Source organism: Erinaceus europaeus, chromosome 18 (assembly GCF_950295315.1).
Source record: "Erinaceus europaeus chromosome 18, mEriEur2.1, whole genome shotgun sequence".
NCBI classification, from domain to species: Eukaryota; Metazoa; Chordata; class Mammalia; order Eulipotyphla; family Erinaceidae; genus Erinaceus; species Erinaceus europaeus.
In genome coordinates, this window is record NC_080179.1 from 68,190,401 (window position 1) to 68,206,552 (window position 16,152).

General features: G+C 46.2%; 1 protein-coding gene across 2 annotated transcripts in view; it reads left to right on the forward strand.

Moving 5' to 3' along the window:
- The window catches only part of KIF5C (kinesin family member 5C), a 206,979-nt gene that overhangs the window by 113,439 nt on the left and 77,388 nt on the right, over positions 1-16,152 (forward strand). For both annotated transcript variants that reach the window (XM_007522235.3, XM_060178097.1), the window contains exon 11: positions 13,276-13,424. In XM_007522235.3, coding sequence (XP_007522297.1) covers positions 13,276-13,424 — 149 coding nt within the window. The remainder of the gene's footprint in view (positions 1-13,275; positions 13,425-16,152) is intronic.

Sequence of the window (16,152 nt, forward strand, 5' to 3'; positions counted from 1 at the left end):
CTCATAACTTTTTTGCCCCTTCCCTGTCATTCAAGGCCTAATCCCCCACACTTGGGCTCCCTCACCTCAGGTGAGGACTCAGCACGACTACCTCAGGTGCTAGTTCCCAGCATGCTGTGCGTGCTGCTATAGATTTGGATGATTAGAGCATCTTCAGTGCTCGAGGGACAGAGTCCCAATCTGAGGGTGGAAGATACAGTTGTTTTTATTTATTGTTTTAAGAATTTTTTTTGTATTGTCTTTATTTATTGGATAGAGACAGTCAGAAATAGAGAGGGAAGGAGAGATGAAGAGGGAGACAGACAGAGAGACACCTACAGCCCTGCTTCACCACTTGTGAAGCTTTCCCCCAGCAGGTGGGGACCGGGGGCTTGAACCTCGGTCCTTATGCACTGTGACATGTGCACTCAACCAGGTGCGCCACCGCCCGGCCCTGGAAGATAGAGTTCTAACTGCTGTTGTTCTGTTCACTTCCAAATAATTATGACAGCTTTAGGCTACCCGTTCCCTGTGGACTTCAACTGCCTCGTTTGTAAAACAAATACATTAGAACACTCCTTTCAGGAGGGTGCTCTATGGCTGTACTTCAGAACCACCTCAGGTGGGTGCTGGGTGGTGGCACAGCCGATAAAGTGCACAAGTCATTGCACAAAGACCTGGGTTCAAGCCCCTGGTGCTTAGCTGCCAGGGAGAAGCTTCACAAGTAGCAGCGCAGTGCTGCAGTTGTCCGTCTCTCCCTCTACCTCTCTCTGTCTCTCACCACCTATCAAGACAAAATAAACCAACACATAAATGAATAATCTCAAGTGTCTGGGGGAGACCAGATGTCACCGGGCATCCTGAGTGGGAAAGTTCTAGGACGTGTTTAACTTGCAACAAGCTCCAGTCACTTTCCGAGTCCTCAGAAGAATGTCAAAGTGTGCTTTCAGGGCACCTGTGGGCCACTGACATGAATAATGCTTATGTTGGAGGTGTTGCAGAAATGACAAATTTTAAAACTGGCCTTGGCCCTTTACCTTTCTCTCAGAGCACTTCTTTGATCTGCCAACTGCTTTGGTCAGTGAGTGACCCTGGTGTGTTCCAGACTCTTCCAGGGACTCCCTATGGACCAGTATCTGTGTATAAGAAGCAGTCTTGTTGCAACAGCACTGCCTGTGTTGTCTTCTTCCCCCTACTGTCTATTTCTGATTCTTAAACTTGACCAATTCCAGGCCCGGGAGCTGACTCACCTAGTAGAGCGCGCGTTACGATGCAGAAGGACCTACGCTTGAGTCTTTTACCACCACAGGGAACACCCGCAGGGACCAAGCTCCACAAAACGGTGGAGTCACTGTGTGGCATATCTCTGTATTTTTCTGTCTTTCATTTATCTAAAGAAGAAGGAGAAATAGCCACCAGATACTTTGGAGTCACACTGACACTGAGCTCCCCTGATAAAGCCCTAGGGGGAAAAAATAATTCCTCTACAAAATATGAGGACACCAAACATCCAAGGCATCTCTTTGTAGAAGATGCATTTCCTGAAAGAAAAGAAAAATTTCACCTGCAAAACAAAAGCAATGTGAACCTGGGCTTTGGGGTCTCCATGTGTCTCCATGCTGCTTGGGTGCATCTTTGCTGTGAGAAGAGTTTTAGGTTCAAGTCCAAGTGATGGTTTTCTTCCTTGTGACTGGTTGCTCGCACCTTCGTCAGGGCCTGGCACGCGCCAGTAGTGTCAGATCCTCAGAGCAGCTCTGCCAGGCTTGCGTTACTATCTCGCCTCGTACAGAGGCTCAGACTCAGGCGGGGCCTGGAGGCTTGAACTCTCGTTCCCATGTGTGGTTATGTGTGTAGCCTGGCACGTGAGCCACTGCCTGGCTCCACTTTCGCAGTTTTCAGTAGAGATATTGAGGCTTGGGAGAGTGGCAGTAAGGGATGAAACTGGACTGCAGAGTGTCATATAAAGAATGGAGTCAGAACACAAGGGACATGATTGAATAAAGAAGAATTAGGGGCTGGGGAGATAGCAAAGTTGCCACTCTGAGGCCCCAGGTTCAATCCCCAGCACCAGCATAATAAGCCAGAGCTAAGCTGTGCTGTCTTGTGTCTCCACAGCAGCCCCCTTTCACAACTCTGAATCTCTCTCTCTATGTCTCCTACTAAAAATAAAGAAGGTACTAAAAGTTAAAAAAGCCAAGTTATTTTCAAAAGGAATTAGAATTAGGTTTATGGGATGAATAGTTCAAGACTGCTGATCATTTGGGATTCCAGGAAATAATAGTATGCAAATTTTATTTATTTTCAAGTGACAGAGGTTGGTCTGTGCTCTGATCAGACTCAGCTGACTTCTGGGCCCCGTGTGTGCAGGGTCACAGTTCGTCACTGGTGGCAGTAGCCCACCAAACACCCAGCACCGCTTGGACGCAGTTAGAGGTGAGACACAATTGCTCGTCCGGTGCACAGGCAGATGGAATTCCTCGGAGAGCTGCGGCAGTTACCGGGCTGTGACTCCATTATGCCTGGAAGTTCAATTGGCTTTAGACCTGGTTTGTTTTCTCATCTATAATTAGGATTGTGCGAGGCTTTGTTTCCTTCCCTTTGTCCCTCAGTTAATGGATTCTTCAAGGGCATCTCAGTTCCCTGTAGGGCCAGTACCTGCTTTATTGCTGAAGAAACGCACTGAACCCAATTACACAGCAGACACGAGCCTGCACGTCGGATTAGCCATGGTATCTGACAACTAATGAGATTAAGCACTTTGAACTCAGAAAAAACTGCCGGGCTTGTTCCAAATTCAGTGTGACAAGTGTTCATTATATTCTTGTTGCAGGGTGACCACACCTTCGGGCAGCACAAAGCTCCCCAGTTATTTCTACCTATTTCTTTCCAGGACCTGAAGAAAATCCGTGTTTGTTGCTAGGTTACCCTGTACTGATGCTTTGAATAAAACAGTGGGAGATGTCCTGTGAAGCAGTTGAAACACACTGGTTCATGAGGGCAGCTTACCAAGCCAGCCCTCTTCAGGATTATAGATCACTTAATAGAATGTTTTGGAAAAAAAAAATAATCACCATGCCTATTGATTGGTTTCGATAGTGAATCCTGACTCTATTATATGGGTCTGCCCTCTTTAGTTCTCTGAATCTCTAGCAGTGTGCTAGCAAAGAAGCAAAAGCCATCTTCTGTGTTTTTAGAGAGCTACTTGTCTAATCAAGGAGGCAACACTTGAACTTCCTGAAAGCAAAATCCGAACGACTAGCTGTGGGCAAGTGGGCACCCCTTGTCTCCCCCAACTGGGCCCTCAGATGGGAGCGTGGGCAGTCAGTCACTGACTGGTTAGTCCTCCTGGCTCCTTGGACTTCGTTTGTAGTGTTTGTCTTCCAAAGTACTTGTATGGCACTATGCAAAACAAGAATTTTAGTAGTGTTCGGAGTATGACATCAGGTTGCCTAATTATCACGGAAGCCCAATTCCTGCACCTTGATTGGTGGTAATGAAGGCAAAGGGAGCCCCATGGGGCAGGCCAGTGGGAAGTGGAGGCCTGAATCAGCACATCTTTGACAGCAAGGATTTTGATGGATCCAGCGTGAATAATTCAAAGGCTTTGTTTGTATGATGGATGTGGAAGGACAACTGATCATTTAGGGACAGTTATGGTCTCCTTCTCTATAGAAAAGGAAAACTGATCATTTAGGGAAAGACATGCTTTTCTTTGTCCAACTGTTATTTATTTATTTCTTATTTATTTTTTAAATATTTATTAGCTCCCTTTTGTTGCCTTGTTGTTTTATTGTTGTAGTTATTGAGGTCGTCATTGTTGGATAGGACAGAGAGAAATGGAGAGAGGAGAGGAAGACAGAGCAGGGGAGAGAAAGACAGACACCTGCAGACCTGGTTCACCACTTGTGAAGTGACTCCCCTGCCAGGGGCTCGAACTGAGATCCTTACGCCGGTCCTTGGCCTTTGCACCACCTGCGCTTAACCCGCTTGAGCTACAGCCCGACTCCCTGTTTTTTATTTTTTAGATAGACAGAATGAATGAAACCATATGAATGAATGAGACCATAGCACCAAAACTTCTTTCGTTGAGGCTGGGGGCCGGGTGGTCGTGCACCGAGTTAAGTGCACATTATGATGAGGCTGGGGCTGGGCTTGAACTTGGGTCACACACATGGCCGAAGCAGTGCACTATCTAAGTGAGCGATTTTGCAATCTTCTGATGTTTTTCGAAAAAGGAGATAGCTCAGTTGCTAGAGTGCACACCTTATCAGGGACACGGCTGGGTTGTAGCCCTGGCACCCATGTGGGTGCAGCTTGGGTGTCATCAAGGGAACTCCCTGGATGGCAGAATGGTGCTATGCTATCTCTCTCCTTTCTCTACAATAAAGAATGAAAATTGGCTTGGTGGAACCGCTGAGTGGTGGCATGGCTCATGCATGACACCCAGGTTATTTCCTGGTGCTCCGTAAGAAATGCCGTGCTCCCCAGTCTCAGTGGGGGTGCCTGCAGAGGTAGGTGTCTAGAGCATGACAAGTCAACTGCAGGTTAAGACCGAGGACTCTGACCAAGGGTTGTTGTCATCTTCATTAACTCCCTAAAGTGAGCAGAGTCCAGAAAGGGGTGTGCTTCACTTGTGACATACAGGGAGAAAGACTCAAGTAATCCTGTGGGAAGGCCTGCTGCTCAAACACACGACCGATGGGCGTCATTTTTGCTCCGAGGGGCAAGAGATCATTCAGGGACGAAAACTTAACCGGTCGCCAAATCCACCCAAGCCATCCACTTCTCGGTGTTTCTCAGAAGATCTTTTCGAGAAACAGAACATTCTAGGGGTGGCGTGGTGGCATATTCATCACCATGCTCAAGGACCTGGGTTCAAGCCCTCAGCCCCTGCCCTGGCTTCACTAGTAGTGAAGCAGTGTTGTAGGTGTCTCTCTTTCCCTTCTCTCTCCATTTCTCTCTGCCTATGAGAGAAATAGAGAGAGAAGGAGGGGGGATGGAAGGAAAATAAAAATGACTGCTTCAGAAAAAAAAAAAACCAGAACATTCAGATCTTTTCATTTCTTTATTTCTGACTTATTTATTTTATTTTGTTTTATTTTATTTTTTTATTTATTTAAGAAAGGAGACATTAACAAAACCGTAGGATAGGAGGGGTGTAACTCCACACAGTTCCCACCACCCAATCTCCATATCCCATCCCCTCCCCAATAGCTTTCCCATTCTCTATCCCTCTGGGAGCATGGACCCAGGGTCGTTGTGGGTTGCAGAAGGTAGAAGGTCTGGCTTCTGTAAACGCTTCCCCGCTGAACATGGGTGTTGACGAGTCGATCATATTCCCAGTCTGCCTCTCTCTTTCCCTAGTAGGGTGGATCTCTGGGGAAGCGGAGCTCCAGGACACATTGGTGGGGTCTTTAGTCCAGGGAAGTCTGGCCGGCATCCTGATGGCATCTGGAACCTGGTGGCTGAAAAGAGAGTTAACATACAAAGCCAAACAAATTGTTGAACAATCATGGACCCAAAGGCTGGAATAGTGAAGATGAAGTGTTGGGGGGTACTCACTGCAAACTCTAGTGTACTTCTGCTTTCAGGTATATATTTTGCAGTAGTTTATGGATACGTGTGAACATATGCTCTGTCTCTTGGAACCTGGTCTATATCTAGGTTTTGGGACTTTGTTAGGAAGTGAACCACCTGGGATGGAATTAGAGAATACTATGAAAGGAAAGGTCTCACCCGAGTAATGAAGCTGAAGGGTTGTCATTCCACACCTGAAGTTTCTGGACACAGTCTGAGCTGAAGCATGTTGAGGTGGCACTCATTGCATTGATTAGGTTGCAATCTGCGGATGCAATATTGTTTGATATGAATTGGGAGAAGCATGCGGGAAAGTGGGCCCTACCCTAAGGTTCTAGGACTGGGGGAAATATAGGCTCTATAGTGGAAATGTGAGGTTCCTGCTGTCTTAGGGTTCAAGAAGACAATGGATAGTTATTGTTATCATCACATTATTTGGTAATTGGGTTAACTAAAAAGTCTCTTTGTTAGGGTTTGGGGTATAATACCCCGTATCTTGTATCTAGCTGTGCCACCGGTTGCTTCTGTTCTCCCTGGTCTAGGCTTTTGAGAGAGTCCGAAATCTTTTCATTTACACACACACACACACACACACACACACGGAAATAGAGAAGTATCTGTCATGGTCATCCAGTTGGAGAGGTGCTGGACATCAGCCATGCTTGCAGAAGTTAGTGAGGAATTTTATTATGGGAACAAGGACCTCAAGAAGATTGAGGATGGTGTTTTTCTGTGTCAGTCAAGCTGACTAAACCACAGTACTACTTTATTTATTTATTTATTTATTTATTTATTTTTACCAGAACATTTTCAGCTCTGGTTTATGGTGGTAAGATTGAACCTGGGGTTTTGGAGCCTCAGACATGAGAGTCTGTTTGCAGAACCATTATACTATCTACCCTCTGCCTTAGGACCACTTATTTAATCAAACATTTATCTGGGTTATGGCTGGAAGGTGTTTTTTTGTGGATGTGGTTAATGTTTACTGCCAGTTGATTCTGAGTAGCTCACACTGCACACAGGAAGGCCTCATCCAGTCACTCAAAGGCCTGGAGAGCAAGTGCTGGGGTTTTAAAGAGAAGAAGGGATTCTTTCACAGGGCTGCAGGTTCACTTCCTGTCTGCGTCCAGCCCGCTGGCCTGCCCTGCAGCTCTCAGACAGGCCCCTCCTCACCCACGCCAGAGGCAGCTTACATGCATACATGCACATTCTACGTCTCAGACGCTGGCCTGCCCCGCCCAGTCTGTGGTAGGGGTCTCAGTCTGTGTGCCATTCACAGTGCACAGTGACACATTACACCCGAGGTGTGCTGATATCTGAAGCTCTTTGTTCCAGTGCCGGGACAGGGAGTGGCCTCCTCTTATCTTCATTTTCACTTTATACAGGATTCCAGCTATCCGTGCCCAACTGTGGTCTGTGAGTATTCCATACAATAAGATACTTTGTTTTGTTTTTATTGCCACCAGGGTTATTGCTGGGGTTCGGCGCCTATGTGACGAATGCACTGAACCCAACATCCTTTCATTCTTTCTTTCTTTGTTTTTTTTTTTTTTTTTGATAGAGATAAAAATTGAGAAAGAAGAGGGAGATAGAGAGGGAGAGGGAAAGAGAGACACCTATAGCACTGCTTCACCACTTGTGAACCTGCCAACCTGTAGGTGGAGGGCCAGGGTCTTGAACCCAGATCCTCACACATGACCATATGTGGGCTCTAGTAGGTGCATTGTCACCCCCAAATAAGACATTTTGAGAGCACGACACTGCAACCATGTTCTATTTTATTAACAATTATTCTTACACTACCTTGATATAATTGTTTCTATGTGTAATTTATAGGTTAAATATCATCTTGCATCTGTATGGGGGGAAAAACCATCTATGTAGAGGGATGGGAGATGGCTCATTTGGTAGAATACATGCTTTACCGCGGACAGGACCCGGGTGTGAGCATCATGCAGATGGAATGCTTCACTAGTGTTGGAGCTATGCCGAGTTGCTTTTCGCCTGTCTGTCTCTGCTCTTCCTTCTCTGTATGGCAAAAGGAGGGGACAGAAGTATTCTGGGAGCAGTGAGATCATGTAGCCCTGCAGCCCCAGTGAAGCCCTGGAGACAAAAACAGCAGTACTCTGGGGTATAATACTACCAGGGTCTTGGAACATATCCTCTTCAGATGAAGGGAATGATTATTGTGTTTTCTTGAAAACCTGGAAGGGGAAAAATAAGAAGTAGGAAGTGTTGCTTGCTGCCGTGGGGGTGGCGGGGCACAGAAAAAGGAGGTTTGGAGCAGAAAGGGAACACAATCCTTTATTTGCACAGGGACCTCAAGGTTGGGGTGGGTACGCAGCAGTTGGGGCCACGTGGAGCTAGCCAAAATGGCCGCCTCCTGCTAGGCACCGCACCCTTCCGTCACCGAGGTCAAAAGCGGGCAAGAGAGTGAGGGGCAGAAGAAGAAGGGCTTTTATGGGAATAGCTCTCATGAGAATGGGAAGGGGGAGGAGTAACCATAGCACTCCAGGGTAGGATAATAACTTTTCGCGGGAATGGGAAGGGGGAGGAGTAACCATAGCACTCCAGGGTAGGATAATAACTTTTCACGGGAATGGGAAGGGGGAGGAGTAACCATAGCACTCCAGGGTAGGATAATAACTTTTCACGGGAATGGGAAGGGGGAGGAGTAACCAAAGCACTCCAACTATAGCGGGGAATTGACAATGCCCTGAGGGCACAACATGGCTGAACAGGTGCTCTGAGACAACTCTTGATGGAACTAGCAATAGCCTGAAGGGACAACATGGCAGATGTGACTGCATCTGCACAATTTCCCAGCAGGGAAGATAGCAATAACAATCATCTTCTCAGGAAGCACAAGAAACTCCAACGGTATCCCTTAGAGTGTATATCTCTTAGAGCTGACTATGGCAGAAAGTATGGGTGTGGTGAGAGGTGGGGATGTGGGGGTTATCGGAATACATTACATTATGGATACGAATGTCTACCAGGACTTAGTTCCAGTGCCAAGTCACGCACACGGTTGCCTCTGAGTATTGTCATGACTGGGCCTTGACCCTGCTGTTGGAAATGCCCACCACCAGAGGTCTTATGAACCAGGTCAGCTGCTTCAGAACTCAGACTGCAAATCAATGGCAGGGACACAGAAGTGTGGGGAGGAAATAGCAGATTATTGGAGGCAGAGGAAGCATTTTCTAGTAAAGCCCTTGTCTGACTTACACATCTCGCCATGGAGATACAGTGAGAGACGAACTGTCACTTCTGTTGCTGTTGTGCTTTATTTTCTCTGCCTCCTCCAAAAGCGGTTAGCCCTTATTAGCTTTGAAGTTTAAAAAACTGGGGCTCGGTTCCTTCCCTCTGGAAGGGGAAGAGAGATTTTATCTGGGACAAGCCTATATTAGTACTGACTTAAGTGTTGCTTGACTCTGAAGAAAAGCAAACCAAAGAACACTGCAGAACAGATACCCCGATAATTGTACCCTCAAGACCGGGCTCATTTGAGCAAAGTAGTCAGTTAAAACTTTAGCAACAGTTGCTACAGAAGCTTTCTACCTTCCCACTCTTTCTTTTCTCCACCCCCTTTCCCAACCATCTCCGTTCCCAACTTGCCACTTCCGGTTTTACCCTTTAAAGCCCACTTCCGTTCCAGCTTTCGCTCTCTTTTCTCTCCAGCTTCCCAACCTGGAGAAGGGCTGGCGTGCAGAGTGCGAGGTGGCCATTGCGGTTTGGCACCACGTGGCTTAACCTGCTGTGCTCACACCCAACTCTGGAGCTCCCGCATGAATAAGAAATTGTATTACCAGGCCAGCACGAGTTTCTGGTCTCTCTCTTGCTCCCGCGAAGCTATCGTGGCATTCTGGTGCCCAACGTGGGGCCAAAACCCGCAATGGCCGGTGTCTGCCTCTGCCTGCATGCCTGCCCTCCTCTAGGTCAGGACGTGGAAGAGAGTGAAACCAGGAACACAGGTAGGCTTTATACGGTAAAACCAGAAGTGGCAAGTCTGGAACAGAGATGGCTGGGAAAGGGGGTGGAAAAAAGAAAGAGTGGGGCAGGGGGCTGGCTTAATGTCCAACAGCATCTCTAGACTTAAAGCTGCCATAGCTCCTAGTTGGTAGCCTTCTTCTTCTTCTTTTTTTTAATCTTTTTTTTGAAATATTTATTTATTCCCTTTTGTTGCCCTTGTTGTTTTATTGTTGTAGTTATTGATGTCATCGTTGTTGGATAGGACAGAGAGAAATGGAGAGAGGAGGGGAAGACAGCGAGGGAGAGAAAGATAGACACCTACAGACCTGCTTCACCACCTGTGAAGCGACTCCCCTGCTGGTGGGGAGCTGGGGGCTCGAACCTGAATCCTTACGCCAGTCCTTGTGCTTTGCGCCACCTGCACTTAATCCGCTACGCTACCCCCGGACTCCCATTGGTAGCCTTCTTAACCCTCTGTCCCTGTGGACCTCCTTTAACGGGAGCTGGCTCCCTCATCATTATCCTTTGCTGTTTCCCAGGATCACTCCCATACCTTTGTTAAATTCTTTCCCAGTGCTGCAATTGGAGCAGGCCACCCTTTCCTTCTAGGACCCTGACTACCTGAAAAGTAAAAGAGAAAGGATTTTATGGATGGTTTCAAAGAACTTGAAAGAAGAACAGCCAGGTACAATAGTGATAACCTTGCTGGTTCTGCTCATAGAACTGTACTTCTGGGAGTCGGCAGTAGTGCAGGTGGTGCAAAGTGCAAGGACCAGCACAAGGATCCTGGGTCAAGACCCTGGCTCCCCACCTGTAGGGGAGTCACTTCACAGGCAGTGAAGCAGGTGTGCAGGTGTCTATCTTTCTCTCCCCCTCTCTGTCTTCCCCTCCTTTCTCCGTTTCTCTCTGTCCTATCCAACAACAATGACATCAACAACAACAATAACTACAACAATAAAACAACAAGGGCAACGAAAGGGAATAAATAAATATTAAAAAAAAAAAAAAAAAGAACTGTACTTCTGACTTAACCCTCCAGGGACTATCATAGTGACTTGCCTTTTCTTCCAAGATTCGTGAGACAACGAATCAGTATGTTTTGGGTGGGAGAGATAGCAAAATAGTTATGTACAAGTCTTTCATGCCAGAGGTTCTGGAGTCCTGAACCACTATAAGCCAGAGCTGAGTAGTGCTCTGACCTCTCTTTGCCTCTCTCTGTGTGTCTTTCTCTGTGTATCTCTCTTACAATAAATAAAACGAACTATATCTTAAAATATAAACAAAGAATTGGCATAGTTTCAAAGACTAGGAGCTGGGCGATGCAGTACCTGGTAGACCATACATGTTATTGTGTCAAGGGCCTGGGTTCAAGCCCCTGGTTCCCACTTGCAGTGGGACAGTGTTGCAGGTGTCTTTCCTTCTCTCTCTTCCCCTCTCTATCTCCTTGTCTTTCCCCTCTATCAAAGAATAAGGGGAAAAAATGGCTGTCAGGAATGGTGTGGCTGTGTGGGCACCCAAGCCCCAGTAATAAATCGCCTTGGCTGAAATAAATTAACATTAGTAGTTTCCAAGTATCCTCTTTAAATACCTACAAACATATTAGCCATGGTTGCATTTTGCTTTCTGATTTCGCCATGCTGACAATGGACACTACAACGTTTGTGCTTGTATCTGAGAAACTTCCTCGCCATCCCCTTAATTATTAGAAGGCAAAGTGAGATTGTCAGCCAGACTTTGAAGAAGCATAACATTGTGATTTGAAAGATCAGAGTTGAAACACTTCCTGGGACCACAGTCTCAAGTTATAGTTAAATAAGGGAGAATTTTACTAATTCTCAAGTAAAGTCTTAACACAGAAGCTGCTTAACTTCATTTTTGACAGTTGGGTTATTTTGTTGTCTACTTTAGGGGTTAGTTTTTGTTTTTTTTTTTTATGGGATGAGGAAGCTAATGGTTTACAGTATAATTGTTGGTACATGGATACAGTTTAAAACATGGATTTTTGGAATGACCCATGCAGTATTGTTGAGGAAGCCTGCATTTCTTTCACTGAAATAGAAATTGTGTTCAAAATGTCATTTGGTGACCACAGTGTTGAACTATAGTCACGTATCAGCTGGTGTTAGCAAAATATGACAGGCCGGGAACTGGTAGGAGTGACAAATGGAAAAGCCAATAGCAAAGAAAATAGAATGTCACACTTTTTTACATGCTGTATATTTCTTTATAAAAAAGGTAAGCAATAAGCAGAATTCTGCTATAGCCCCCCCTTTTTTTTATTTGAAAAAGTCTGTGTGTGTGTCCACTATTACGTGTAACTCGGTAAACTATGTCTTAAAGAGGCTGGCGAAATAGCTTCCGAGACTAGGGTACCGCTCTGCTCTGCAGGTGATTCAGGCTCTAGCTCAGCTCCCACCACATTGCAGAAAGCTTTGGTGCTTTGGTTCCTTTTCCTCTCTCTCTGTCTCTCTATCTCACTCTTTATATCGGAGAAAGTTGGCTCTGGCTCAGAACAGTGAAGCCTCAGAGACAACCAAAAAAAATAATTGAAAAATGCTAATGACAATAATAATAGTGAAGATTACAAGAGAGAACTAGAGTACCACTCTGGCACATGAAGCCCAGGAATTCAAACGTGGGGCCACAGGCTTCCAAGTCCTGCATTCTATTGTCTCTCTCCCTCCCCAGTTGTGGGTCCTTTGTTTTACTGTCAACTGGAGCTCTTACGGACGGACGTCTGCTGCATCACCACCAGCCCACCTGCCCCAGGAAGTCACTTCCTTTCTTGTACTAGAGGTGGCAAGATGGTGGCTGCTAGACATTTACTTATTTCACAGTATTTTGAAAAGTCGTTCTAAATTCTGAAATACATACAAAACCCTCAATTTCTGACTTTCCTTGGGAAGTGGGCTGATCTGAGCAAAGTAGTTGTTCTGCTCCTCCATGGTGACTGTTGGTTTTGAAGGGGCCATGTGCTTAGCAGGGAGCCGTGGTGTCATCTGTCCAACTTCGCTCACATGACAGCCTGGCTTTGGAGACATGTGTAGACATGTGCTCAGCATGTCAGGATGATTTCATATGTCAAACCTTGAGGATTTCAGTCTGTATAACGGCAGTCTCTTAGAGCCTAGAAATCTATTTTCATTTGTCTTAGTATTTTTCCAGTGTTCGATACATATGTTTTTTATAAAGATTATTGAAATTTATTTTATTTATTTGAGAGAGACTGAGAGAGGACAGAACTCTGTTCAGCTGTGACTAATGATGCTGCTGGGTGGGGACTGAACTTGGAACCTCAGAGTCTCAGGCATGAAATCGGGTGCATTACTGTCTCTTCAGCTCTGTAAATACTAACTGAAATGAAAAAGAAACTCTGCTTTAAAAAGGTGCATCTGATAGTGGCATGCAAGATGCCGAAAGACTGGGAAAGGCCATAATCGTAGGTCAGGACTGGGGTGGTGGCAGAGGGTGCAGACAATGAGGTGACCCTGGGAGAAAATTTGAGTGAAAAGCCATTCACTGTAGAAGTTGATGGGGGCTGAGGTAAAGCAAACAAAAATCCAAAACACTGAGTTTGCAGTAGCTGTGTCATGAACACAGATAGCAGGCTTGGAGGTCCGAGTTCCAGGGTTCCTCAGAACCAGCCTTCTTCTAAGAGAAGGATTTGGAGCCTCTGTGTTTATCACCTAACTGATGCTAACTAGTTCTCTCTGTTCAGCCTTTTTCCTCTTGCATCTCTCACTCCAGGGCTAAGACCATCAAGAACACAGTCTCTGTGAACCTGGAGTTGACAGCCGAAGAGTGGAAGAAGAAATACGAGAAAGAGAAAGAGAAGAACAAGACTTTGAAAAATGTTATCCAGCACCTAGAAATGGAACTGAACAGGTGGAGAAATGGTAAGGCAGGCGGGAGAAGAAGACCGCTACCACTCAGTACTGGCTTTGTCCTGCCGCTGTTGGCATGTGGACCTTGGCCAGAAAGGAAGGGCTGGCGGAGCCAGATCCTGCCATGTGACAGCCTATGGAATAAATATACCTCCCTCTTTCCCTTCCCTTCCCTTCCCTTCCCTTCCCTTCCCTTCCCTTCCCTTCCCTTCCCTTCCCTTTCCCTTTCCTTTCCCTTTCCCTTTCCCTTTCCCTTTCCCTTTCCCTTTCCCTTTCCCTTTCCCTTTCCCTTTCCCTTTCCCTTTCCCTTTCCCTTTCCCTTTCCCTTCCCTTCCCTTCCCTTTCCCTCTCCCTCTCCCTTTCCCTCTCCCTTTCCCTTTCCCTTCCCTTCCCTTTCCTTCCCTTCCCTTCCTTTTCCCTTCCCTTCCTTTTCCTTTCCCTTCCTTTTCCCTTCCCTTCCTTTTCCCTTCCCTTCCTTTTCCCTTCCCTTCCCTTCCTTTCCCTTCCCTTCCTTTCCCTTCCCTTCCTTTCCCTTCCTTTTCCCTTCCCTTCCTTTTCCCTTCCCTTCCCTTCCTTTTCCCTTCCTTTCCTTTTCCCTTCCCTTTCTTCCCCTTCCCTTTCTTCCCCTTCCCTCCCTTCTTTTCTTTTCTTAAATTAATGATTTAACAATGATTTACAAACTTCTGTGATTTCAGAGGCACACAACCACACATTGCTATTTGAGAATCACCACACCCACACCCTCCACCAAAGCCCTGTGCAACCCCGCCCCACCCCCCAAGCCCATATGACTACTGGTGTTCTGACAAAGCCTAAGGAATGGTCTGGTGCCACTGTTATTACAAGTCTGTTTGTTTCTGTCATGTACATTCTACAAATAAGTAAAACCATCCAGTCATTGATACCCCCCCCCCCCACACACACACACTTTCTTCTTTGCTTCCTTCTCTTCCCCCATCTTTTTTCTCTCAAGCCATTTTTAAAAATTTGTAATATCCAGTGGTTCACAGGATTGAAAGCTTTCAGAGTATATAGCCCTACACTGTGCCCACCACCAGAGTTCCCACCCTCCCAGTATAACCACTGGAGTTCTCACACAATCTTGGGAGATAGCTTGTTTACTTCTGGATTTTTTGAAAATTCCTGTAACATACTTCTTCACTTTGGGTAAGTGACTGTTTGCAAGGTTTCCTTAATCTATTTCCAGTGGATTCCCCCGTCTGCGACGGTAGGCATATTTGAGGTGGAGGGGACACTGAAAGAGACCCTTGATGACATTAAAATGTCATTTTCTCTTCTGTGGATTTTGAAATTGATCGGGGGGTTACAAGTCAGCTCTGGCAAATGTTGTTATCTTCCTCCCCCCACTCCCAAGTCTTCTTCGTGTTCTGCTTCTTTGGAGCCAGAAATAGAGGCTCCTTTTGAAGAAGCAGCCCTGAGTTGAAATGGAAGGCTTGTCTGATGACTGGTTTCTCTCTTCCCCAAAAAACATCCCTTTGGTTTTGTTTGGGCAGGCTGTGGGGGAGGTGTTGAGAAGTAGCTTCTAAGAGGGGCGAGTGCAGTCGGGTGATTTCAGTGACTTTAGTGTTGGGATGGAGAGTTGAATGCAGAAGTCACTCCCTACCTTTTTATTATTATTAGATCGAAGAAACACTCCTATTAAAGTGTAGACATATAAACCACTATTTAATTCATATGAGAGGGGAAAAATTGATCATATGTCTAGAACTTCTTAAAACACAGAGAGTCTTTTTAATACATAGGCTGAGTCTTTGATGTGTTGACTCTCTCAAAAGCCTAGACCAGGGAGAACAGAAGCAACTGGTAGCACAGCTATAAACAAGTTGCTGGGTATTATACCCCAAACCCTAACAAAGGGACTTTCCAAAGTTAACCCTATCACCAAATCATGTGATGATAACAGTAACTATCCATTGTCTTCTTGAACCCTAAGACAGCAGGAACCTCACATTTCCACTATAGAGCCTATATTTCCCCCAGTCCTGGAACCTTAGGGTGGGCCCACTTTTCTGCATGCTGCTCTCAATTAAAATCAAATAATATTGCATCCACGGATCGCAACCTAATCAACGCAAGAGTGCCACCCCAGCATGCTTCACTTCAGACTGTGTCCTCATAATAAAAGAGAGAGAGAGAGAGAGAGAGAGAGAGACCTGCAACCCTCTTCACCACTCGCAAAACTTTCTCCGTGCAGGTGGGGACCAGGGCTTGAACCTGGGTCCTTGCACACTGTGACATGTGCGCTCAACCAGGTGCACCGTCACCCGGCCCCAACCTTTTTTTCTTTTTTTTTAACCCAATATAAGGTGCACCGGTGTGTGTATGAGGTTGTTGGACAGTTGGAGGTTGTCCTTTGGAGCTTCTGCTTTGTTCAGGGTTTATTTCAGCAGCAGCTATGTCTGGGGTGAGCGAAGGAGCCTGGGTGGCCACTTGGCAGCGGGAGAAGGTGACTGGTTGCTAAGTCACTGCAGAGCGAACAGCCCTCACCTGGTCACATGCTCGCCACCATTTCCTGTGCGGGGAGGACTGGGTGTCAGCGAGCTGTTGTTTAATTGAAAACAATTACAAGGCAAGTGAGGATTCCAGAGAGGCTCCAAAAGGTGGGGGGGGGGGTGACCCAGTAGCCTAAATAACACAATTCCTTTCTTTCTGGAAGATTTTCTAGCTGCACACATGTTTGGAAAGCTGCTAGAATAATTGAATAATTCAGCACCTGGGG